The sequence below is a fragment of the Triturus cristatus genome, chromosome 3_2 (genome assembly GCF_964204655.1).
Source record: "Triturus cristatus chromosome 3_2, aTriCri1.1, whole genome shotgun sequence".
Lineage (NCBI taxonomy): Eukaryota > Metazoa > Chordata > Amphibia > Caudata > Salamandridae > Triturus > Triturus cristatus.
In genome coordinates, this window is record NC_140584.1 from 1158426626 (window position 1) to 1158453408 (window position 26783).

The window sequence follows — 26783 nt, forward strand, 5'->3', positions numbered from 1 at the left end:
GGCTGGTATCCATTTTCTCTCCAGATTATCCCCAAAGATACAATGGTTGATGCATTATTTTTCAGAAGCTAATTTAGTACATTGCGCTCAGTATTTCTGGCTAACAAAATACTTACTGTATCAGATGAATTTCACACTGAATAAGAACTATGTTAACTATGGTGCCGATTCCGATCCGGGTCGGAAAGCACTCCGACCGAGCCAGATCCGGAGTGTTTTCCCACCGAGCTGGAGTCTTGCAGTCCGACCGAGCGAGTACGATGCGGCCGTATGCTGCCGGACTCAGTTCGGTCGGACTCCCAAAGAAGTCAATGGGAGCCAGTCGTACGACGCGCACATGGGCTCCCATTGACTGAATGGGTACGTCTCGCACAAGGGCGCCCCCTACAGTGGGTACGTGTCGGTGCCATCCGCACCGTACATGCCTGTGTTGGGGGGACCCTTGGGTCTCCTCCTGTGTCCGAGTCGTAGGGCTGCAGGTGACAGGGGGTCCGACGCAGACCCCCAAAGGCTCCTACCTGGACATTTTGCGAGCCGGACACTCCGGCTCTCACAGGCGGTCCGATGCGCGCATCGTACTGGCTCGGATGTAAATGGCATATATTGCACGCCACGGTTAGTTTACGACCGAGACGTACGGAGCGGTTCGGACCAGGAAATGACTCGGTCGGTGAATTTCACGTAGCTCGCATTGTACTTGCTAGCTCGTACAGCTGTACGAGTCAGGCGGAAAAAAAAGCGTACGGCTCATAGTTTTTCCGGCCAGATCGCGTTCAGTGCCCTTCCGCCCGGATCGGAATCGGCCCCTATGTTGTTACTTTGCTTACCTCTCAAAAGCCCAACGTGCACAATAAATTAATGTTTGGTACAGTCCAAAAAATACAATGCCTAAAATGCATATGTGTTGCTCTCACTTGTACAAAGGATTAGGAATGCCGATTATTCTATTCTTAGGTCAAGCCTAAGCAGCGCACATGCGCTGTCTGCAAGACCTGCTGTACTCGATAAAGGATGTAGCTCCCACCTGTTGCCATCCCATTCGTTCAATGCAGTGTCGCTCTACTTTGCTGCTTCTTAAATGCAGCGATATGTCACGTATGTTTTGTCGCACAAGAGTACCGCTCAAGTACAGTCTATTCCGCTTCCATTGTTCATGTGTTGTTTTGGAGCTGTATCTTCAATTATGGTTTCAGCGCCTTTCTTTTATTCTGCATAAATGGTGGCCCTCCCAACTTCATATTTTTATTGACTTCCAACATAGTTTGACTGTCAGTGTGCCGCCTGTTTCAAGAGCACTGCGCTTTATCTTTTACTTGCTGCTTTGGCGCTACGTCCCCTTAGTCGGAGGATTACCATAGCGCTGGAGCTCAAAATAACGGGTGTGAGCACTTTCCCTTCGAAAGAGGAGTTGTTGCAACAGCTCTGTTTTCAGAGCGTCTTTTTCTGGCCAGGACAGCGCCTGGTGAAGCGTTTGCAGCCGTCATCCAAAATCCACAGCAGAAGCAGTGCTTTACATGAGCACATAGTGTTACAGTGTTACATTTCTAGGCAAGAGTACAGTGTTGAGGCACCCCCAGTCTTTTACACACTGCTGCAGCGCCTTCCAGGTGGCCCCATTACCATGAAATCAAGAGCGGGCCACGCCTGCAGGGCTCAAGCCATTGGCCACCCCCCTGGATTGGGTGAGGGTGATCCACCAGTTGCCCAGTGCTGCATCCGAGGCCTTCGTCCTCCTTTCATGCTCCGGGGGAGCTTGATGTTTGTCCTGTGCTTCAACCGTGGTTGGCAAAAGCCACTCTGCTCAGTAAAACTGCCATGACATCATCAAAGCCGTGACTCCAGCCTGCGCTCCCCTGTTGTCATGCAGGAAGGGAGCCCTACATAATCTGTCTCTGACTCTGGGGCATCGAGAGTGAGCCGTGAAGCCCCGAGAAGGCTGAAAGCTCGCCAAAACCTGGGACAGTGCCCCACCTCCACATTACGGGGTAGACTTCTAAGGCAGACCGCAAGAGGAGCAGGAGACCGCTTTGAGTTGGTCATTACTGCATATGGTTGCAGAAGGTGCTGTAAGGAATCTAAAGGAAGCAAATTCACTCCTGGGTATTATGTTTACTTCATACATTTAGCGAAATTATTTAAACCTGCATATTCCAAGACATACTTTACGCATGAATGAAAAATCACTAAAAGTACCGTAACTCGCATAATAGGCACACCGATGCCCCTGGGCCCTAAGCTTGGTGGCGGTTTACCTGATAAAGCTTAGTAGCGTGCAGGTACAGTTGACTAAAAGGCTAAAGGAACGTCTCGCAAGTCAGCTCCAATAATGTGTGTGGTGCTGTGGCAAATCTCTGCTTTCAAGACTTGTGCTGTGTCTGGGGCACTTTCCACGGCTCCAATAATGTGCGTGGGTCTGCTGTTTAACAGAGACATTAAAGCATTGCGCCTCTGATACTGCATTCAATAGAAAACAGTACAGGAAAACATCATTTAGTAGGCTGCATTAAGGGTGCAGTGCCTTACGTGGCTAATAGAGGTCCCTTTAGAACTCCAGGTGGACACCTAGCAACAGCCTTTGGTAATGCAGCCCTTTCCTTACTTTGTGGATTTTCTTTATTGCTTATGCTACTGCTGAGATATTATTTTTCACAAATAAACATAACTAAGAAACATTGTCATTTGCAACACCAATAGCTCTAACTTTCAGTAATGCGAGACTGATTGCATTGCAAGTGCTTGTTAATGCAAATAGGCCAAGCACCATCTTTTCAGGCTATACCACATAGCCCCTTTGATACTAAAACCGGAGTGAGGTATAAAGGGCCAGATGTATAAATATCTTGTTGCAAAATACTAGTCACAATTGGTGACCAGTATTTTTTGTGACCAGTACATCATTTTCTGGAACGCTTTATGTATAAATCCCTTTTTCGAATGGGTTACTGCCCCAGCTTGGGGCTGGTAACTTTTCATTGGTTTATAACTGCTATTGGGGTCCAAAAATCATTGATACAAATGGATAGGAATTGCTATTTGAAAGGGACTCCTACAACAAGCCCATTGCAAACAGCAAATCATTATCCATTTGTAAATAAATGGTAAGAGTTGGAAAAACATTTACAAATTCTTCAAATTGGTTTAGTACACTGCAAAAACATTTTTGCACTCACAAATTGGAGTGTTTGTGACCACAAAAATGCTTTGCACATTGGTGCGGTATTATGGATAGGGTGCACTTTTCCTGTTTGCCCCATGGTGCACCTTAAAACAGGTGCGCCCGGCACATACAGTGAAAGTGCGCCTAGTTACATTGAATGCGCTGCCCCCAGGCCTGCTGCGAACACGTGCTGCCCTGGGGGCAGCGCATTCAAGTGAAAATCAGAGTGACTTTGAAGCAGCTGCTCCATGTTACACTGTGCACTGCACTTTTAAGAGGGGTGAGAGATCCCCTTGCAGGCAGGTGCAGAGAGTGACTGCACTTGCCTGCAAGGGGATGTCAGGAGAGATCCATGGGACGCCCCTTTTCCCCTCTCCAGAGGGCTGCCAGTAGGGGGTGCACTCACAGCTTTTGTACATTACCTCACTTGAATGGGGCCATGCAAATTAGGGAACACCTTCTGGTGATAGTACTGGAGGCATATGTGCACTAGCGCTACCTATATTACAAAATGTCTTCTGCATTACCAAAGTGCCCCGAGGGCGAAAAAGTGAGTGCTAATGCCAAGTGCGCCCCTGGGGCACTTTGTTAATACGGCACATGGTCTGAAATGTGGTAGGTGCTGCAGCCTCTTCTCGGCAGGGTTAAATGTGTGTCCAGTAACAATCAAACGCCAACTCTAAATGAGAAGCGAAACGTCTTAGAAACTGCTGTTAATTTGTTCATCAGGTAGATAAAGTTTATATTTGTCTGCCAACAAAAATCTCATTTTTGTAAGTAGAATGTTTGGAACTCGATCAGGAGTGTCCCAGGAGAGGATGACAAAAGGGTGAAAAAGAAGAGTTAAATAGGTGTGAATGAGTAAAGGCTTGAATGTATGACTGAGGGTATGACTATGTGCACAACTCAATCAGTGAGTGACTGAATAGATGGAAATAGAATTAGCACATGGATAAATTGGTGAGTTTATGGAGGAAGGGTTGAATGAGTGCAGCTGATAAATAAGTTCATTTGTGAATGAGTGCAAAAAAGCATGCAAATGGGTTATACCAATCTCACAGGCTAAGGCTATTACGACAATGGTTATAATAATGTTATATAAATTACAAATGACCAATTGTATGCCATTGGCAGAATTAAATCAGCGATGGGCAACATCAAGAGTTAATTTAATACCATTGCATGCACTACACAGGATTGGAAACCATGATGCTAAGAATGTCCATAACCTGTCAAGGATTACCACGATTACGCACGCTTGCTCGGAGTGGCACCATCAATCACTAAACCTTAATGCATGTTCAGATATACACCATTACTCATTGATCTTGTGTTTACATCTGCCCTATAACTTAGTAATTCCTAGTGTATGTTCAGATTTACACCATCACTCATCCATGTAATGTAGAATGCATGTTTTATTCTGCTCATTTTATTTAGCGTTCTTAGCACCATAAAGTTTTGATCAGAAATGTTGACCGGGGATTGAAGAAGGTACATAGGACAAAGTGGAGTTGTGTACACATAAAGTCAACATAACAGATTTGCTGTACTGAAATAAGCCAATGTCCCGGTGTAGTTGGCTAGGACAACACAGAGCACAAGAATATTTTAAACTAAGTATCTAAGATCTAGGGAGTCATACTATATAAATGCATACAGTGGCAGGATGTTATCCAGTTATTTTCTCATTTCTCAGTCCAGCAGTCAAAGGCCAAGTGACATATACTATGTCGTACCAATGGAATGGGCCTAGTAGGTAGTCGGCGAGATAGTTCGAAACAGCAAATAATCACTTAGGTGACGTCCGAAAACTGATATTAGTGGATCAAAAATTGCACAATGGCATGCATATAGCTAGGGGTTGTCCAAGATTGCCTGGCTGTTTATTGATTTAAACACACATATTGTAAATGTGTAAAGTGCTCTTTTTTGGCATTTAGCTTTCCTAGTTTATATCGTTAGGAGTTTTATAAAGCGCTAGCAGGACCCGAGGGTATCAGAGCGCTTTACTTCAGTACATGATTACAACATGATAACAAGGTGTGGCAACTCAGTGAATGTTAAAACAACAAAGTAACTAGATAAATCAGCTCAAGTAGGTCAGATCAAGTCAGCTCTGTGGTTAAGTATAGGATAGGGGAAGTTGCGGGGGTGTTTTCAAGAAGCAATGATCGTGGGGACGTAGTCTCGTTGGGTGGTGGGTGATTCGTTAGTTGAGATGTCGATTGATTAGGAGATAATTTAACTGTCTCTTGAAGCAAGGGAAAGAGGGGTTCGCCCTAATATGTATCGGTATGGAATTCAATATTTTAGGGGCTTCTGAGGTTTTTTGTTTGTCCTGCCCTTTTGAGCTTTGAGACGAGGTAGGTTGGTTTTCCAGTGTGTAGGGCTTTGTGGGTAAGACAGGCTGTTTTGAAGCTGCAGCGCGCTTCTGCTGAGAGCCATCTCAGATCTTTCAGGGCTGGGGAGATGTGGTCGAATGTTTTGATTCCTGTGACCATCCTGGCTGTTGCGTTGAGTGGTTCAGATGGACGCAAGGTGGGATTTGGCAGCGCATGCGAGGGAGGCATTTCCGTAGTCTAGTCTCGACAGTACCAGTTGGTGGCAACAGATTTAAATGGTGATGGACCTGTGAAGGTTAAATAGATTTGCTACTCCAACATCTTGAACCATGTCACAGATAGGTACCATCACTTAGAAGTTTCAGCTGCATGGCACTATCAGTCATTAATGAATCTAGTACTTGCTCAAATTTGTCTCTGTACAGTGGGATTTATGAATAGGATTCATGAATAGTGCACAGATCTTGAATTTGATTCTGACTTTGAGTCAAAGTCAGTGCTGTGCTTTAAGGGTAGACTTGACGTAGTCACCTTTGAGAAGTAGAGGACATGTTCTGGCTGTATGGTTCTGTAGCTTGATAATCAGTGCATACTTGTATTTGGGTCTGCAACCAGATATTGAGCATGTGACCAGATTTCATTATTTATTCAGAAATTTTGATTGCAAATTTAGACCTTACCCAACATTTTTTCATCCTTACTGAAAGTTCAGATTTACACAGGCACTCGTGAATCCTAAATGTATGTTTGGATTAGCCCATTACCTCCCAACGTCTTCTACATCAGATGCCTCTGAACTCTGCACACAGAGGACCACTGCTGCTGCACTGCCCAGGACAGGTCCTTTTATGTTGAAAGTGTGCACACAAGCTGCCTGAGGCACTGCACTCACTTCAAAGGAGGGAGTTCCTCCAAAGTGCTGCTTCTGCCCTAGAGGCATGTCAGGCAGACAGAGTGCTCGGTAATGCCACACTAAATGTGTTTGCCTTTCATATTAGCAACTAATGCATAATGCAGTAAATGATCTTAAAGTTTGTGGTCATACTGGAAGGGTGATATCCCCAATGTATCTCATCACCTTTACCGCAGAGAAGCATCGTAAACATATAACTATGGGGAGGATTCTGTCTGGAGAAGCAAATGAAATACTTACCCACAGCATCAGCACCAAGGCGGTTCAATAAACGGCTCTCCGCGATGGTCTCAAAGCAGGGCCCACCAACACTACAGTAAACTCCCTCATGCAGTTCAGCAGAGTATCCCAGGTCTCTGCATGTGGCCATGGCTACTTTTCGCAGGTCGCGGTCATAGGCATCTGACATCGGGAGAAACCGAGGGCCAAACCTACATTCACAAGCATCTGGTGATTATTACCTGAGCATAATAAACTGACTGAAAAGGCAAGGGAAAGAAGAAAAAATAACACGTTCGGAACTGGAGGGGATAGGAGTGAGGACTAGGAGGAAGGCACTGTAGAAGAAGTGTATAGAGGTTGGTGTATGAAGTGAGGTATAAAGGAATGCAAGAGCAAAGGATTATGGGGAGGAAAATAAGGGAAGGTTACAGAGAAGAAGGCATGAATAGGGGAGAGGTGAGGGAAGACCAAAGAAGGATCAAAGAGGGTGGAGCCCAAAAAAGGGACACAAAAGAAGGAGCCAAACAAGGCATAGAAAAGAAAGTGGCAGTCAAAGGTGGGGCCACAGAAGCAGGAAAAGTTTGGACCAAAGAGGAGATGGGCCAAACAAGGAATGGTAAATGGGACCAAAAAAAGTGGAAGTGGATGAACCAGGAAGCAGAGAAAGGAGCCAAAGATGGGGCGGGGGTACCAAAGAAGAAGTATGGCAGCAAAGGAGGGGGTCAAAGAAGATATGAGTGTCAAAGGAGTGGGGAGGGGACAAAGTAGTGAAGAAAGACACCAAAGTAGCGGGGAAAGTCGCCCAAAGATGGAGCTAGAAGCCACAGATGGAATGGGGAGAGGCAAAGAGGAAGTGGAGAGGGGAGCCAAAAGGGGAGTATGTAAAGGGGCTAAGGAGGGATCAGAGAGAAGAGTCAAAGAGGGACCCTCAGACAGAATGGAGAGGGGGGCGAAAGAGCAGGTGGGAATGGCCCAAATGGAAGTATAGAGTGTCAGTGGGGGAATGAGGTTAAGTGAGTTGGGTGGGAGTCAGTGGGGTCAGGAAAGGGTCAAGGAAGCAGAGGAGGGCTAGGCCGGGACAAGCTGAAAGGTGGAGGTTGTCAAGTAAAATGGAGAAGATCTAGTGGAAGATAGATGGCTATGTCATGAGGTTTTGTGGGGAAGGGTAAAAGCAAGAAGAGGTGTAGGAAAACAAGATATAAGAGGGAAGATCAGGAAAGTTTAGAAAGAGGGAGATGATGACAGTGGGAAAGCACAGGTGAAGAGACAGGAGGAGCAAAATGCCACGGGTAAGGAAGAAGAAAGGCTATTTGAGGTGAAGTGGAGAGTCAGGCAAGTAGAGCTGGTGAAAGTAGGAAGGGGGAAATGGTTGGATAGGTGGCATGACTTGTGAGGGAAGCAGAGGGGAAGGGGAGTTAAGAGGGTAAGTGGAATAGATAGTGAGGGGTAGGTGAAAGAAGGAAAGGATGATGGAAGCGGAGAAGGTGGGAGAGGAGGGCCAGTAGAAGGAGGTAGTGTGGACAGAGGTAAACAGAAAGGGTGGGAGGAAAGTAGCACAAAGAGAGGATGGACATTAAAAGGGAAAACCAAAACAGACTGAGAAAAGGAGTAATAGACAGCAAGTCTGATGCAGGTAAAGAACTACTGCTAGGGAGGTAGGTAGGTATTCTCACCGATCTTCGTTGGGGCCCATCAGTGGGCTCTGCCCAGCAAATCCCAGCAGGTTGATGTGGTCCTTGATCACCATCATATGACCCACTCTGTAGTCCTCGTTGAGGCCTCCAGCTGCATTGGTCACAATGAGCGTCTGAACACCTATGAGGTGGAACACTCTGACTGGGAAAGTCACCTAAGAGCAGAAGAGAGGCAATCAAGAGTCAGCAAGATCAACAACTTGAACATAACTGAGTAGGTTACAAAATGTGTTGTCCGAGGTTTGACAGGGCTTAGGCTGCAAATTGTACCACAGGGTTAGACGTTACTGAGGAAGTGTACAGTTGAATTAAACATAACTGAAGACGTTACCAAATTTGCAGTGGGGTTACAAGATGGCTGTGGTGATAAGAAAATGTGCCATAAGGATTCTAGAACCAAGAGTGGAAGGAAAATCAGTTTGATCATAGAGTCCTGCACTGTGTGGGGGTGATGATAAAAGGTCAGAAGCAAATAAACATAACCAAGCCAATTGAGTCAAGAACATCATCATCATTACATTTGTAAAGCGCACTACATACCCATGAGGGTCTCAAGGCGCTGAGGGGGAGGGGTGGAGGGGAAGGCTGCTACTGATCGAAGAGCCAGGTCTTGAGGAGTCTTCTGAAGGCCAGCAGGTCCTGGGTCTCCGTAGGATGGTGGGGAGCATGTTCCAGGTATTGGCGGCGAGGTAGGAGAAGGATCTGCCGGCGGCGGTGGTTTTCCGAATGCGAGGCACTGTGGGGAGGGCGAGGTTGGCAGATCGGAGACTGCGGGTGGGGGTGTAGAAGCTGAGTCGGTCGTTGAGGTATGCCGGTCCGGCGTTGTGTATGGCTTTGTGTGCGTGGATGAGGAGTTTGAAGGTGATCCTTTTGTCGATGGGGAGCCAGTGTAGGCCTCTTAGGTGGGGTGCGATGTGGCTGCGTCGGGGGACGTCGAGGATCAGTCGTGCCGAGGCGTTCTGGATGCGTTGCAGCCTTCTCAGGAGCTTGGTTGTTGTTCCTGCATAGAGGGCGTTCCCGTAGTCCAGTCTGCTGGTGATGAGGGCCTGGGTGACAGTTTTCCTTGTGTCGGAGGGGATCCATTTGAAGATCCTGCGGAGCATTCGGAGGGTGTTGAAGCAGGACGTGGAGATGGCGTTGACTTGCTTGGTCATGGAGAGGGCGGAGTCGAGGATGACCCCCAGGTTACGCGCGTGGTCGGTGGGTGCTGGAGCTTTTCCCAGGGAGGTAGGCCACCAGGAGTCGTCCCAGGCTGATGGGGTGGGGCCGAGGATGAGGACCTCTGTCTTGTCTGAATTCAGCTTCAGCCTGCTGTCCTTCATCCATTCAGCGACGGCCTTCATACCTCTGTGGAGGTTGGTTTTGGCGGTGTGGGGGTCTTCGGTGAGGGATCTGATCAGCTGGGTGTCGTCGGTGTAGGAGATGATGTTGAGGCTGTGTTATCGTGTGACGTGGGCGAGTGGAGCCATGTAGATATTGAACAGCGTCGGGCTGAGGGAGGATCCCTGTGGAACGCCGCAGATGATCTCGGTGGTCTCGGAGGGGAAGGGTGGGAGGCGGACGCTCTGGGCTCTGCCGGAGAGGAAGGATGTGGTCCAGGCCAGGGCCTTCTCTTGGATTTCGGCGTCATGGAGGCGTGCTGTTAGGGTGCGGTGGCAGACCGTGTCGAAGGCTGCTGATAGATCCAGGAGGATGAGGGCGGCTGTTTCTCCTTTGTCCACGAGGATCCTGAAGTCATCGGTCGCGGCGATGAGGGCGGTCTCGGTGTTGTGGTTTCTGCGGAAGCCGGATTGGGATGGGTCCAGGATGTTGTTGTCTTCGAGGTGGCGGGTCAGCTGTCTGTTGACGATCTTCTCCGTGACTTTCGCCGGGAAGGGGAGCAAGGAAATGGGCCGGATGTTCTTGAGGTCTTTGGGGTCTGCCTTGGGTTTCTTCAGTAGGGCGTTGATCTTGGCGTGCTTACAGCTCTTCGGAAAGGTTGCTGTCTCGAAGGAGATGTTGATTGTTTTCCGGAGATGGGGTGCGATGGCTGTGCTGGCTTTATTGAAGATGTGGTGAGGGCATGGGTCAGATGGGGATCCAGAGTGGATGGAGTTCATGTTCTTGATGGTGTCTTCGTCGCTGACGTTGGACCAGGCAACCTAACCAATCATACTGGAGAACCATGCCTTTCTGTCTGTAAGAAGAAAGATATTTTGAAAAATAATATAATAAAGTGAGGTATTTATCTGTCGCTACATAAATTAAGTGATAGCCCAGAGGTCTCCAACCTTTTCTGTAGTGAGAGCTACATCTGCTCAAGGAAATTCCTGCAGAGCTAGTTGACTATTTTATCACTGTAAAATATTGACATGTGTTAACATAGCACTACAACCACGCAATGCAGAATTATCACTAGGGACCACCCAAGCATTCTAGGTGAGGTTACCAGCAGACGTGCCAGGAGAACATTTATCAGTATTAAATGCATCTACCTGAGTAATGGAGTAACATTCAAATCATCACATACCCTGTGGAACAAAGGACATATTCACAGCAGGAAGTCTCCCTAACTCAAATTGAATTATCCTTTTGCTATAAACTTTGAATGTGTTTAAGAAATGCAATATTTTATCTTCATCAGCATATTTGTTGTTGAATATGCACATATTTTTCTATCAAGTAGAACAACCAATGATGGCCAGGGGAACTTGTTATCGCACTATCCTGTGTAGTCAAAAAATAACTGCAAGAACACATAAGACAGACCTCAGATTATGGGTTGCCACCATAAAACCACAAATAATTGAACAATAAACACAAAGCTCTGAGAGGCACCTTAAACAAACTTCAAAGAAGTTTAAAGCACAAATGCTCAATTTCTACACAAGAGTCGAGAGGAAATCTTTAGGTATTCAGTCCTTTATTTCAAATAAGATGCTGGACAATCAATACAGCCAACGCGTTTCACCCGTTGCGGGTTTCTTCAGGGCATCAAATAGGGAGAGAGACACCTCTAGATAGTATATTCAATGTTTAATACAATAGAACTACAAGCTGTATCCCCCAAAAAATATTCTAACTCTTTCAGGCGTAGTTAAAGGTTGAAAAGAAGTTTTTTAAATAGAGAAGAATTTGACTAGAGTAAGGTTCAAACAATGCTAAAGACGTGGAACCGTCAGCCACATCTAGACCGGATCCGTAGTCCTTTCCGGCGTCTCAGTCTCCATGTATTCAAAGGACAGCGTACCTTACTCTAGACAAACAGTTATTGGTGCTGCACAACATTCAAGTGTTTCTCTGAAAGAACAGAAAATAAGAAATGAAATTCTTCTCTATTTAAAAATATTGCCTTTCAGCAGGAAATGGTATAGTCCAAAGCTCTGTTTTTAATATAAAAGCACGGCCTTCAGTGGTCATATCACTGAAAAAACAAGATTTGAAAAAAATATTATTGTCTACGGTTGCTCGTGGAAGACAATTTTATATGGACTGGAGGCTAGAGAATGCTAAAGTGATTCTGGTATTTTACGAACCTCTGCTGGTCGTTTTCTATCAAGTAAGTTAAATAGAGGCAGTTGTCAGAAAAACAAAAAAAGAAAGTCCTTCAGCAGAAAGCAATTCTGGTAGTTTACTGACCTCTGCTGGTAATTTTCTATCAAGACAGTTAAATAGAGGCAGTTGAACAGAAAAAAATTCCCTACGCGGACGCAGACAAGTCCTAGGGCTGATCTCCAGAGCCCACAAAGTAAATACACATATACGTATATACTAAAGTATATATACTAAAGTATATACAAGAGGTCTCGAATGCTCGACCTAAAAAGGAATGGTGTAGGGTAGTACAAGCCCATCTTGGCATCAGCTCATACGCCTGGCACCAGATAGTCTTTCTGACACCCAGTGGAAACAGAAAGACCCATATATCTTAACTATGCCCAAAGGATCCAAATGACCTCTCGCCTGCCTTTCAGACAGCTGTAATGTTCACGGTGGGCACTGTCTCATTGTACCCTTAATTAATTGCACCCAGCGGAGACTGAGATAATTAAAAAAACCCTGTCTTCAGCACAGAAGATTATGACAGTCTGATGTTGCACTGAGGAGATTACTTTAGTGCAAGAAGGTCACAAGTCGAAACCGCAGCTCAGTCTTTCACAGAAGGTGGGCTGGCTGCTCTATGAAGAGAATTAGAGGCATATCCCTGTTAGTGGGAAGCAGGTGAGGGGATCCTAAGACCCATGTGCCCTCCTCCCATGTTGCACCATCAGGGATGCACTGAGTTTGTGCTGGAGCGAGGTTTTCCTTAAGAAATGTATACCTCCTCCATTTTATCATTTTGAATTAACATGAATAACTGTTTAACATTAATAGTATTAATTGTTTGCTGTGTTTAATTAATCAACATTACTAATTAGAAAATACACGTGGGAATTGCATTTGCATTGCTTGATTGATACGTAAACTAATTTCGTACGCATACTAATATCAGATATTTAGAATTTGCATGTTTAATGTTGCTTTTGTGATGTGATTTGTAAATCGTGCTTTAAATTGTGAGTATAAACTGCAATGCGTGATGCTTTTGGCTAGATAAATACATACACATAGTGGGTTTAGTGAGGGAATAACATTTTAATAGTCATTTCTATGTATTAATTACGTTTTATGTTTCTTTGCTTAAGTTGACCTTACTGGAGTGGCCACAAAATGGCCGCCATCCCTATTCTGATGCCCCGACATGACAGAGAAGTCACTGAGTGAAGTGCGCCTGCACTAAAAGATGAGCAAAAATAACCTCGTCCTGACCCCAGGCAGACTGTATCCGTGAAGGTAGTCTTGGGAGGAGCGCCAAGCACCAAACAAAGGATGTACTTAAACTATGAACTATTATATTTGATGACACAAAGGACACGACTCTGCATGGGAATCAACATGCCCTGAATGAATTAGAAACTGTTGCAAATGTACCCAAAAATTTGAGAAGCTGCATCTAATGCAACATTTGATATATGAGAAGCAGGAAGAATGATTCTGGTTAACCAATTAAAATTGTTTTGTAACATGTATTGAAACATTTTCAGATAAAAATGTATTATAAAAGTAGACTAGAGAGGGTAGGACATTGCTTTTAGACTGCCGCCTATTCCTTGCACACCATCACTTTGCTAGATTGCTCGACGTTATGCTGACGAAGAGGACGGGGACACTGCTGGACAGCTGCTGCCAGTGACTCTGATGGACTGATCAGATGCCCAATTAATTTACGAACTGTTCTTTTGATTTATGGGCATAGAGACGAAAGATCCGAAATTGACATAGAGGACGACATTTAGCCAGATTAGGTAAATATGCGAACTAAAATATTGAATGCTATATGATTTTCTTATGCTTAAAATTAGATAAACTTATTGTTTGCATTTAAAGAACCGTGTTGGGTTATTATTTGAAGTATTTCAATGTATATTGTTGTACAGAATTAAGGGTTGCTATTCCCAGCAACTGGCTGATCCATTGGCCAATAGTATGGGAGGAACTGCTAGGTTATCTTGTATTAAGATCCTGGTGAGGTAGGGAGGTATAAGTAAACTTGTCGATACTCATCAGGTGATTGGTGCACTCTTCCTCCCATTTCCAGCGCATGGAATAAAGACAAGACTCCCCTCTCTCAAGGACCATTGATGAATGTTTGGTGTTATGGGCCCCACCAATGAATGAGTGAGTGAAATGTGGTCCGGTCTGTAGCGAGGGGATTTGTGGTATTCAGCGCTGGAGCAGTCTTCTTGGTAGCAGAATGATGGTTAGCTATTGTTTTGGGTTTAGCGACGATTGCTTGTAAATAGCTTATTGATTATTGATTGGTATTGATTTATGTACTAACACTCTGGTGCCGATTACGATCCGGCAAAAAAATTCCCCGTACGACTCGTATCCGGTCTTTTTACCGTACGAATCGTACAAGTGCCGTACAAACTGCCAATTACGATTCGCATGGTAAAAAGTCCATACGAATCGCATTGGGAATTATTCCCTACACGTCCTCGGGTCGGAAAATGTGTCCGACACGTCCTCGGACGATATACCGTACAAATGTGAAAAGTGAAGTCCGACCGCGGAATCACGATCCATCCCGTGCGTCCGATGTTACAACCGTATGGAAAAAACACCGTCCGCACCGAACTCCCATAGCAACCATGGAGACATGTGCCCGCATATGCGCCGACCCCCCCAGCCCCCGTACGTTTGAGTTGTACCCCCCGTGTATGTACACCCGTGTACGTTCGAGTCGAACCCCCCGTGTATGTACACCCCTGTACGTGTCGAACCCCCGTGTATGTACACCCGTGTACGTTTGAGTCGTACCCCCACGCGCTGGGGGTACGCACCGTACATACACGGGTGGGGGTACGACTCGAACGTACACGGGTTTACATACACGGGGGGTTCGACACGTACAGGGGTGTACATACACGGGGGGGTTCGACACGTACAGGGGTGTACATACACGGGGGGTACGACTCGAACGTACGGGGGCTGGGGGGGTCGGCGCGTACATACGGGGGCTGGGGGGGTCGGTGCGTACATACGGGGGCTGGGGGGGGGGGGTCGGCGCGTACATACGGGGGCTGGGGGGGGTACGGTGCGTACCGGGCCACCTACTCTGGTCGTTTCGCGCCGTACTTCGCTTTTCCGGCACTTTTTGGGTGCCGTGAAAATATTGCCGTCCGGACTGCTGTCGGTTCGATTCGTAATTCCTGGGTCGTGAAACGCTGCCTGAAAGCGTCCCGACGTCACGTCGCAGCATTCCCGGATCACATTCGTATGTATGTTTTCGTCGGTCGGTGTTTTTTACGATTCGTACGGAAATGGTGTTTCCGTGCGAATCGTAATTCCATGTTTTTAAAGTTTTACGACCGGGTACGAGTCGGACGGAGAAAACGCTCCGACCGACGGTTCGTACCCGGTTTTTACCGGATCGTAATCGGCACCCAAATGTTGAGTCGCGTCGAGTTATATGTTGTTTGCACGGCTTCTGGGATGTAGGAAGTCGGAAGTTTAACAGTTCTGTAGTAGAGCAGAGGCAGATGCTGCTCTCGGGAAAGACGGGATTGTTGTAGCCCTGTAGGTACACAAGGAAAAGTGTGACAAGTGAAGTTGCACGGCGCATTGTCTGGGTTCGATTCGGTGACATCGTCGTGTGTTGCCATTAGAGACATTTTCTGTGTGAGAGAAGTGTGTATGATAGCGAAGGTTACCTGTGAAATTTTGGTCTTTAAGTACCAGGAAACCAATTGGCATACCGATAACGCTTATCACTGAAAAGGTAGCAGGTGTTCTCTGAGCTTGGTAGAAGGACAAAGTAGAGGGAAGTGCTGCTTTGTTAACGAGCGTTATAATTCTGTAGTAGGACAGACTGTTTGCTGTTCTCGGGAAAGACAGGATTCTGTGTATATGTACTACATTTTCTTGTATGAATGAGTGTGAATGTAAAGGCATTCGGGTTGATTGCGAAACTCTAGGTTATTTTAAAATACCAGAGAAACAATTAGCTAATGCGTGCTAGAATGGTGAAGTAGAGGGATGTGCTACTTTATCAACGGAAGTAACGATTCCGTAGTAGGGCAGAGGTAAGCGCTGCTCTCGGGACAAACGGAATTCTGTGAGAAAGGTCTTTTGCTGTTCTGTGGTTAGCGAAGCAGACAATGGAGATGTTTTAGTGTTGTTACTAATTGAATCGAAAATGTTACAGTAAGAGTTCACGGAGCGGTCTTGTAAAGGAGGGGTAGACGAGAGCAGAGCAGAGCGAGCTGCCGCAGCGGCTGCTGATGTCAGAACGACCGCGCTGGAATTGGATAGTAGGTTAAAGGCGTAAAACGTTCCGGATTGGTGTGTTAGTGTAAAGCCGCGCCAGGAGTGGACGAATACAGAGTGACTTAAACGCTCCCTGATTGGTGCGTTAGTGTGAGTCGCGCTGAGACTGGAGGATTGTGCTAGTGACGTAGACACTCTTGATTGGTGCGTTGGTAAGAGTCACGCTGTGAGTGGACAGAATAGCGGTACCATTGTAAACGGACTAAACGGTATACGGAAAACGAGAAAATGTTTTACCAACCACCGGAAAAGAAGAAAACGTGGTTTGGGAAAATTAAAAGATGGTTCAGGAAAGATAAAGTAGTTGAGACTAGGGAAGGACAGTTACTTCCTCCACCGAAAACCCCCGCATCTGCAATGATTGCGAAATATGGGTATCATACTTGTATATGGTTAGATAATTGGGTAAAATACACCAAGGACGATGGAGTCCTGGCGTTTCCAGAACATGGTTCCTTTAATTGAGCTGTTTTGAGAAACCTCCGAGATAGGATGATGAACTTAGAACCAAGACCTAGACCGACGCAGTTTGAGGCATTGACGGAATGGGAAGACGAGATGCATGAACGAGAGAAACAGAGAAGTGGTAGGGGTTACAGATATATGTTTGGTAGATCATACGGACATGAGACACATGACGATAGGATGAAAAGGTGGCGGAATGCAAGTATGACTGATGGTCTGTATCCCGTGAGAATGATAGGAGAGAATGAAGGGAGAAAATGTACTGAGAAAAGGCGGAATACGGATTCGAGTGGGTATGAAGTGAATGAATCAGAGGATGATGTTCTTGATGAAGTGTTTTATAAAAACCCACCACCGTATCGACCAGAACCAGAGGCATTGACACCAAGTGCCCCAATGAGAGAAACGTTACGAATAATTAAAACAGACACCATGTCACCAGAAGTAGGGAAAAGTAACTCTGCAAGAGAGACAGAAAAACAGACAGGAAGTAGGGTAAATGATGAGAATTCAGTAGAACTGGCCAAAACTACCCTGGAATTAACTGAGAAAATAAGAGAATTGTCCAAGAATCTAGAAGCTGTGACAGTTCCAGTATCGATAGGTCCGGTAATGCCCATATTTGAGAAACAAAAAGATACTAAACATTGTTTGACAGTGCCATACAGAGGCCAAAATACAATTGAGAATACTGAACGGAGTCAAATGGACAATCCGTGGGGACCGACAATGAATATGTTTGAACCGAATGTTTCAACTAATCCATTTGTAAATCAGGTTTACGCAGAAAAGAGCAGAATGACAATGGAAACATTATTAGTACCACAACAGGCCCCAGAACAAAATAATGTAAATAATTCAGTGGGACCTTCCGTAGATGAGTTAAATGAGTGGATCAGAGAGTTACAGAAAAAGGATCAAGAATCCCAGTCAATAGATGTGGCAAATTTACGAATGGTATTGGAAGAATTAATAGTAGGAACCATCCCTACTGAGAAATTGAAAAATTACCAGGATGAGGAATTGTTGTTCCTTTGCAAGAGTGCAACCTGGAGAGCGAAAAACCTGCATGAAAGATTAGAGGAAATTGCAAATGAAATGGGAATAGATTTTGACAGAGTAAAAGCACTGCAAAAATCCTATTGAGTTGATTTCACTGAGAAGGATATAGAAAACCTGAATACCGCAGGTAGGATAGGTCAAATTAAGGACATAATTGGTTTGTTGAGAAAATGGGGAGATGTTGACAGATGGAGAAGCAAGTGGTGTAAAAGACGTGATAATATCACAGAAAAGACATTTCCAGAATTTCCTCTTAGAGAGAAAGAAAAGGTAACGACAGAATACCCCATGAGAGAAATTCCAGGGGGAGGGTATGTTCATGTTCCATAGACAAGGCAGGACATTTTGTCTTTCACAAATGATTTCCCTCGACTACGCGAAAAGCCCGTCGAGTGGTACCGGCAGGTAGACAGATTTGTAAAATTGGCAAAGGTATTATGGATAGATTTGAATACTCTATTCAATATAATAGTACCAGCAGATTTGTGGACAGAATGCAAGCTAATGATAAATTGGCCTACTCAAGAGTATCCTAGGGACCCTAAAACAGGAGCTCCCGATCCAGAGGTAATGAAGAAATATGAGCAAGTCATGGCATTCCTGAAAAATAAGGTACCCCCTAAAGAAACTGATTGGGTAAAGATTGACAGGACCCAACAGGAACGCAAGGAGTCAGTACATGCATATTATGAGAGACTAATTCAGGCATTTAAACAGTTCAGTGGAGACGAGTGATAAAGACTTGAGCCATTTTGTATACAGGTTTGTATATGGTTTACGCCCAGAAATTGGTGATATGATAAAGCAGCATACAGTTGATTGGCAAAATAAGAAAATAGATGAAGTTTTGAGACATGCAAAATATTTCAGTGATGAGATTGAGGCAAAACAACGAAAGCTGAAAGAAAAGGCAATGTGGGCACAGGTAAAGGTAGCCGAACGACAGGAAGCTCAATTGGTAGAGCAAGCGAACAATCCAGGAGTAAGACCCCGATTTGGTACAGGGAAAGGGAAAGGTAATATAGAGGAAGCCAAAAAGAAATTCCCATGTCACAATTGCGGTGAGTTAGGGCATTGGAAATCCGAGTGTAAAAACCCTCCAAATACTAATAGTGAAAATCGATTGTTGAATCCACAGGTGCGGAAAGAGGTGGGTGGTCAACTGCAGCAACAGCAGCAGGTGGTTACTTCCCAGAACCAGGTGCCAAAACCACCCTTACCACAGAACAGAAACTCACAGAAGTATAGTAAAGAATCGGGATTCTGCAATGAAGAACAGGTAAATAAACCATCACGTGCTCGCACTGTTTCGCAGTATTGGCTGCAACATGATGAGAGTGATTCTGAAATGGATTATTGACGGTGCCGAAGGGAGGAAGAGGAGTGCGTACTTGGTGCAACTCTAGAAGTAGACCAGACAGGACCATTTGTAGATGGAAAGATTAATGATGCCAACATTATTTTCCTAGTGGACACTGGCGCTACTCGATCTACTGTTAGATCAGCAGATGTTAAGAACCTTCCTCTTTCGGATGAAACAATCCAAGTAGTTGGTGTATCCAACCAACAGCTAAAAACACATCTTACAGAACCTGTAAAGGTTAGTATAGGGAAATGTTCTGACATGCACCGATTTGTGGTGTGTGACACCAGTCCTGTAAACTTGCTAGGTAGGGACCTGCTGTGCAAGATGAACTGCACTATATTTTGTACTCCAGATGGAATAGCCTTTGAAACACCAGATGAGGATGTATTGTACAAAATGACTGTAGCTAACAGAGAATGTGAAACTATTGGGACATATGCAGTATTTAATCCAGATGAATTGCCCAGAGAATTGAAATTGTCTGTGAAAGCAGAGGTTTGGGATTTGACTGGAGAAGATGTAGGGCTAATGAGAAACGTAGACCAAGTGAAAATTGCTGTCAAAGATGGAGTGAGTTATCCAAACATTCCTCAGTACAGATTGACACCTGAAATAATTGAAGGAGTAACTCCAATAATTGAGAAAATGATCAAGCAAGGAATTCTGAGGGAAATATTGAGCATTCCATGTAATTCACCCATAATGGGCCTGAAAAAGCCAAATGGGAAATTCAGAATAGTGCAAGACCTGAGAAAGGTAAACAAAATTGTTGTACCTTGCTGTCCCATTGTGCCAAATCCATCAGTGATTTTGTATCAGATTCCCCATGATGCAGAATGGTATACAGTAATTGATTTGTGCCATGCGTTCTTTTCCATTCCATTGCATCACGACAGTCAGCAAATTTTTGCATTTCGGTTTGGAGACCGTATTTTGGCATGGTGCCGAATCCCACAGGTGTATACCGAAAGCCCCCTCAATATTTAATCAATTGTTGAAAAAGTCATTAGAAAGTCTGCAAATGCCTGAGAGTTCAGTACTAGTGCAGTATATCGACGACCTCCTTGTGGCGTCGAAAACTCGTGAAGCTTGTGAGGTAGACACTATAGGGGGAACAACCTTTACAACGCAACTTTTACAACGCACTACACTTACAACGCATTTTTTACAACGCAAAATCCATTACAACGCACTACACTTACAACGCATGACACTACAACGCATTTTTAAAAACTACCTTTACAACGCATTCCATTACAACGCATACTACCTTTACAACGCATACCATTACAACGCATAATATTACACTACACTATCCAACACTTACCCTACTGTTGCACCCCCTGGAGTTAGAATAGTAATTTTTACCCCTATACTATCCAACACTTACCCTACTGTTGCACCCCCTGGAGTTAGAATAGTAATTTTTACCCCTATACTATCCAACACTTACTCTACTGTTGCACCCCTTGGAGTTAGAATAGTAATTTTTACCCCTATACTATCCAACACTTACCCTACTGTTGCACCCCCTGGAGTTAGAATAGTAATTTTTACCCCTATACTATCCAACACTTACCCTACTGTTGCACCCCCTGGAGTTAGAATAGTAATTTTTACCCCTATACTATCCAACACTTACCCTACTGTTGCACCCCCTGGAGTTAGAATAGTAATTTTTACCCCTATACTATCCAACACTTACCCTACTGTTGCACCCCCTGGAGTTAGAATAGTAATTTTTACCCCTATACTATCCAACACTTACCCTACTGTTGCACCCCCTGGAGTTAGAATAGTAATTTTTACCCCTATACTATCCAACACTTACCCTACTGTTGCACCCCCTGGAGTTAGAATAGCAATTTTTACCCCTATACTATCCAACACTTACCCTACTGTTGCACCCCCTGGAGTTAGAATAGTAATTTTTACCCCTATACTATCCAACACTTACCCTACTGTTGCACCCCCTGGAGTTAGAATCGCAATTTGTACCCCTATACTATCCAACACTTACCCTACTGTTGCACCCCCTGGAGTTAGAATAGTAATTTTTACCCCTATACTATCCAACACTTACCCTACTGTTGCACCCCCTGGAGTTAGAATAGTAATTTTTACCCCTATACTATCCAACACTTACCCTACTGTTGCACCCCCTGGAGTTAGAAAAGTAATTTTTACCCCTATACTATCTAATACTTACCTTAAATGCAATTTAATATTATGCGTTGTAATGGTATGCGTTGTAAAGGTAGTAGGCGTTGTAATGGAATGCGTTGTAAAGGTAGTATTTGAAAATGCGTTGTAGTGTCATGCGTTGTAAGTGTAGTGCGTTGTAATGGATTTTGCGTTGTAAAAAATGCGTTGTAAGTGCATGCGTTGTAAAAGTGTGCGTTGTAACGACATACATCCCACTATAGCCTTACTAAATCACTTGGCAGATGGAGGATTAAAAGTGTCCCCAGCCAAATTGCAGCACTGTAAGAAGGAAGTACAGTATTTGGGACATAACATTGAAAAAGGATTGAGGAAAATAACAATAGACAGAATCAGAATCATAAAAGGAATGAGAGCCCCCATGACTCAAAGAGAAGTGAGAATGTTTCTGGGAATGGTAGGGTACTGCCGCCAGTGGATCAGCAACTTTTTGCTGATTGCAAAACCTCTGGTACGGCTAACAAGGAGTGATGTAAAGGATCCCCTTGAATTGAACAAGGAAGAATTGGCAGCATTCAAACGATTAAAAGATGGATTGTGTGAAGCCCCAGGATTGGGTATGCCTGATTATGAAAAAGAACTTGAGTTATATTGCAGTGAAAGAAATGGATGTGCACTTTCTGTGTTAATCCAGAAGCATGGAAGATTGAGGAGACCGATTGCATATTACTCATCGATGCTTGACCCAGTAGCTGTAGGCTTACCTGGATGTCTGAAAGCAGTGGCTGCAAAATGTCGAAGTTTGGAGCAGAGTGAAGCAATCGTGATGGGATATCCTTTGAAAGTGTTTGTACCTCATGATGTGGCGATTCTTTTAACAAAGAGTCGTACTCAGTATATGACACATAGTCGGCTGACTAAGTATGAGAAAGTCATATTAGGTGCAATGAATGTGAGCCTTGCAAGATGTGTGAATGTGAATCCAGCAACGCTGTTACCTGATGGTGAGAATGTGGAAGTGAGAGATGAAGCAGATCATGATTGTTTGGATGTGCTTGAGTATTGTACATAACCACAACCAAACATAAAAGATGTACCTTTGGCCGAAAATGAGTATGTAATGTTTGTCGATGGGTCATGTTTGAGAACAGAAGAAGGAGTGTTGAGTGCAGCATATGCAGTGTGTACGGTTTCCACAGTGATGGAAGCATCCTATCTGAAAGGAGTGAAATCTGCCCAAGTAGCAGAGTTAGTGGCTCTGCCTCGAGCATGCAAAATTGGGAAAGGTGTGAGAGTGACTGTGATAACTGACAGCCAGTATGGCTTCGGAGTTGTCCACGATTTTGGCCAATTGTGGCTGCAAAGAGGTTTCCTGACCTCAAGTGGAACTCCTATAAAGAATGCTGAAGTGGTTGGAAAGTTGATTGAGGCGATACAGCTGCCTAAACAATTGGCTGTGGTGAAATGTGCTGCTCATCACCAAGGGGAGGATTATGTTACTGTCGGCAACCGTTATGCCAATGACATGGCACAGTACTGTGCTAGAAATCATTATTCAGTAAAACGGGCCAAAGAGAAGGAAATGACTTCCTATTCCTTAATGTTTACTAACGTTGTAGGGACATGGGAAGAAGTGAGACAATTGCAGGAGGAAGCAGGAGATGAGGAAACAAGGCAGTGGGTAAAGGCAGGATGTGCACCAAGGGAAAAGGATCATGTGTGGGTCTATCGAGATGGAAGACCAGTCATGCCTTATAGCATGTTGTCTACCATGGCACGGATGTATCATGGCCAGGGACACACAGGGAGAGATGCTATGATCAGGTCGTTTAAGCAGACCTGGTACAACCCAAAATTCAGAATCATATCAGAAAGCCTATGTCAGAGATGCTTAATTTGTCAGCAGTACAATCCTGGGAGAAAGACAGTGGTGAGTCTGGGAACTATAGGCCGAGAAGGAGGGCCTTTTACCAGAATGCAAATAGACTCCATTGAGATGCCAACATGTAACAGATTGAGGTACGTTCTGGTCAAAGTCTGCCTATTCTCCAGGTGAGTGGAAGCATACCCGACAAGGAGAAAAAGCAAAGCTACTTTTGAGGGAATTCATCCCCAGGTTCGGGTTACCAGTGACCCTTGGATTAGACAGAGGAGGGAATTTCTATAATGAGATTCTAAAATTGGTCAGTGAAGCATTGAATGTACAACAGAAACTGCACTGTGCCTACCGACCAGAGGCTTCTGGTGTGGTGGAACAAATGAATGGTACAATCAAGAACAGAATTGGGAAAATGTGTTTAGCCACAGGAATGAAATGGCCTGATGTCTTGCCTCTAGTTTTGATGACCATACGTGCAACCCCAGATAGAACTACAGGGCTAAGTCCTCATGAAATAATCATGGGACGTGCGATGAGGCATGCATACATACCAGTCAACAAACTGATGACAATTTCTGATGACATGGTGTTGGAGTACTGTAAAGGCCTGGCTGACGCAGTTCATTCTGTGTTTCATCAGGTTGGAGCAGATGCCACCACCCTTGAAAAGAAGCAAGCCCATGATTTAAGCCCAGGAGATTGAGTGAGGATAAAGGTCCACAGAAGAAGAAACGGTTTGGTTCCCAGGTGGGGAAAGCCAAGACAAGTCATTCTGACCACAACGACAGCTGTGAAGTGTGCTGGACTGAAAAACTGGAGCCATGCCAGCCACACCCTGAGAATACCAAATCCAGTGGATTGAAAGAGTACTATGACGAATCAGAGTCAAGTACTGAATCAGATCACGAAGAACCAAAGACACGTGAAGATCCTGAAAGGGGGGAAAAAGAACCAAAGCAGATTCTAGTCCCCAGAAGTGTCTCTCTGAGAAGAAGATTGCAGATTTCTGAAAGCTCAGATTCTGAAGACGAGCAGAGAAAGAAAGGTCCCAGTAAAGAACCTAAAAAGAAAGAAGGAAAAGACAAAGAAGAAGTAGTAAAAGAAAGTCAAAGAGAACAGATCCCAGATGAAAACTTGAGAGAAATTCCACCTGAACTAATAGATTTGAATGAAGAAGGGACAGTTACAGAGAGAGAGGGACAGATTGCGGCAGACCCCCGAGGAGGTGTAGGGAATTGCAACATCCAGCTAGGTGAAGGGACAAGTAGTCAGCAGGAAGATTGCTTGCCGGAGATCCGAGGAGGGAAAGAAGTAGGGAAACCAGAACAAGTGGTGGATAAAGAAACTGGTGAAAAGGAAAAGCAAGTTGGTACAGAAACAGAAGAGAGTGGGAACGAAATACCTGAAGGTCGAGTTCTGAGAAAGAGAGCTTGGAGAGAAGAAAAGAATGAAAAGAATGTCAAAGAAAGTAAAGTGAGAAAAACTGTGAAACCAGAAGTCTGGCCAAACAAAATAAAAAGACGGAGATATCGACTGTCTTGAGTGAAATCACCCAGAGCTGAACAGGTGAATGAAGTCACAAGTCAGGAAAAATCAAAGGAGAAAGAAACAGTTGTAACAAAAGAATCTGGAAGAACAAGAAAACCTAACCAGAAGTATAAGCCGCCGGAATGGACGTATGTGGCCCTGCCTGAAGAATCCCAAGAGGCAGATAGTCAAGGAAATCCAGAGGAGGCTTTACTGAAACTGGTTAAAGAAGAAGAAGAATCAGAAATCCTGAGAGTTCTCTTGTCCGACATTGGAGAAGAAGAAGCGGAGATTCAGGAAATTCTGTATCCTGATTGGGTGAAGGAGGCAAAGGATGATGAGATGCCAAACTGAATAATCAAAGAAGCTGTTGATGTGGAGAACTATAATAAAAGAGAAGAAGTAGAAAACTAGTAGAACCAAGTAGAAGCTTAAAAGCTTTGGGGTAGAAACTGGTCACAAAGTAGAAGAGGCTAAGTCAAAAGACACGGTCTATTTTAGAAAATGGCTAACACAGATGGTAGTAAAAGTAGATGTACATTCATGAAAAGATGGTGTAAAACATGTTGCTGTTCTACAGGATTATTAATGCTTTTATGGAGCATCCTAGCTCTTGTAATCTCATTTAAAGTCACAATAGATACAATAGAAGGAAATGGTCAAAACAAAACTAACATAGGTAAAATGTCAATGGTAGTACCGACTGTAGCAACAAACATTCATTTGCATAAAGATAGGCCTATTAATGATTTCTCTAATAATGTATATGTCAGGAGGGGTGAGGGGGAAGATGGCGGCCGGCTAAGGAGTCCGGTCGGATGCTCCTGAAGCTCCGGTCCTATGGTACGACTTGATTTGAAAAGATACAGGATTTCTGACTGACAATTGCTTAGCTGCTTAGCTGCTGATAACCGAAAAGATTGCGCCGATGTGTGCTCCGTAAAAATCTTCGTAAGGCGGCTGGGCGAAATCAGAGGAGCTTTCTTTTCTAATCACCGGTGGAAACGTCTCCAGCCAGCGTTGGGGGTCCCTGGGGGCAGAGTGTACGGGAGAGCATGAAAAGCGGGAGTCACCATTCCAAACACCAGTTACTCGGATGAAGACCAGGTGAAGAACGCTGGAGTTGGATGAGCCGAGGTGAGCCGAGGTGAGAGAACGGGTGTGTGAGAACAAAAAAAAAAAAAAATCCAGCGAGAAGCACAGAACTCACTCACCCCGTCGTCTTTTGAGTGTCTTGAACACGGAGATGCGCGATAACGCCACGGTACTGCTCTCTATCACTGTTAGCAAGCCCCCGTCCTCTCCTGCCACAGCATATGTGACGAAGTCTGCCGTTAGCGCTTGGACCGCAGCGCTCTATGCTCGGCGAAGCTATCGCCTAGCAACGGGGAGATTTTCCTTCCGGGTTGGGCAGGGCAGAGCCGCGGTCTCAGCAGCTTCAGCGTCTGCGTTAGCTTCCCCTCTCTCTCGGCGGTCTCCCAATCCAGCTCCTCTACCCAGCTCCATAATAGAGGTGAAAAAGAGAACTCAGAACCCTCGAGCCTGCATGCATCGATCAGAAAACACACGTGGGGTGGTAGAAGGGCAGATTGACTCTGTAGCAGACCATCAGAGCCATAAACTAAATAGTGAGACCTCAGGGGAAATAAACAGTCAGTTTGTAAACGCAGAAAAGGGCAGTGGAAACAAAGGACCTAAGGGGATAAGCTATTGCCTTAGAAGCAAACAGTTTTTTGCAAAGAATCCTCTGAACACCACGGATTCGGGCATTACCCCCCTGAATACAAAGAAAAAAACTAAAAAACTAAGTTGTCCTGAGAGAAAAACACTCAAATCCTTATCTAAAGAAGGAAACAGACCTAAGGTGCCCTCTACATCTACTGACTCAAGCTCTCGAATAACTCCGTCACTCAGAACTTTTTTCAAGCTTCAAAAGGTCGAAGGGCCAGGAAAGATGAACTCACTGGCAGAGACCTCTTCACTCTCCGGCGCGGCGACGCCTTCCACGTCACCTCTCAGCGTAACACCTCAGGGGTCAAGTCCACTACCCGATCTTACGATGCCTTCTTCGTCATGTTCTAGCATAACCTCTCGGGGGCCGGCTCAGCCAGTTCCGCTAACATCAACGGAGCCCAGGGT

General features: G+C 44.9%; 1 protein-coding gene across 1 annotated transcript in view; it reads right to left on the bottom strand.

Annotated features, from left to right (window-relative positions):
• Positions 1 to 26783, bottom strand: part of LOC146859324 (purine nucleoside phosphorylase-like) — a 161987-nt gene that overhangs the window by 30521 nt on the left and 104683 nt on the right. The window contains exons 4-5 of the mRNA XM_085649986.1: positions 8311 to 8486; positions 6656 to 6846 (exon numbers count right to left, since the gene is read on the bottom strand). Coding sequence (XP_085506112.1) covers positions 6656 to 6846; positions 8311 to 8486 — 367 coding nt within the window. The remainder of the gene's footprint in view (positions 1 to 6655; positions 6847 to 8310; positions 8487 to 26783) is intronic.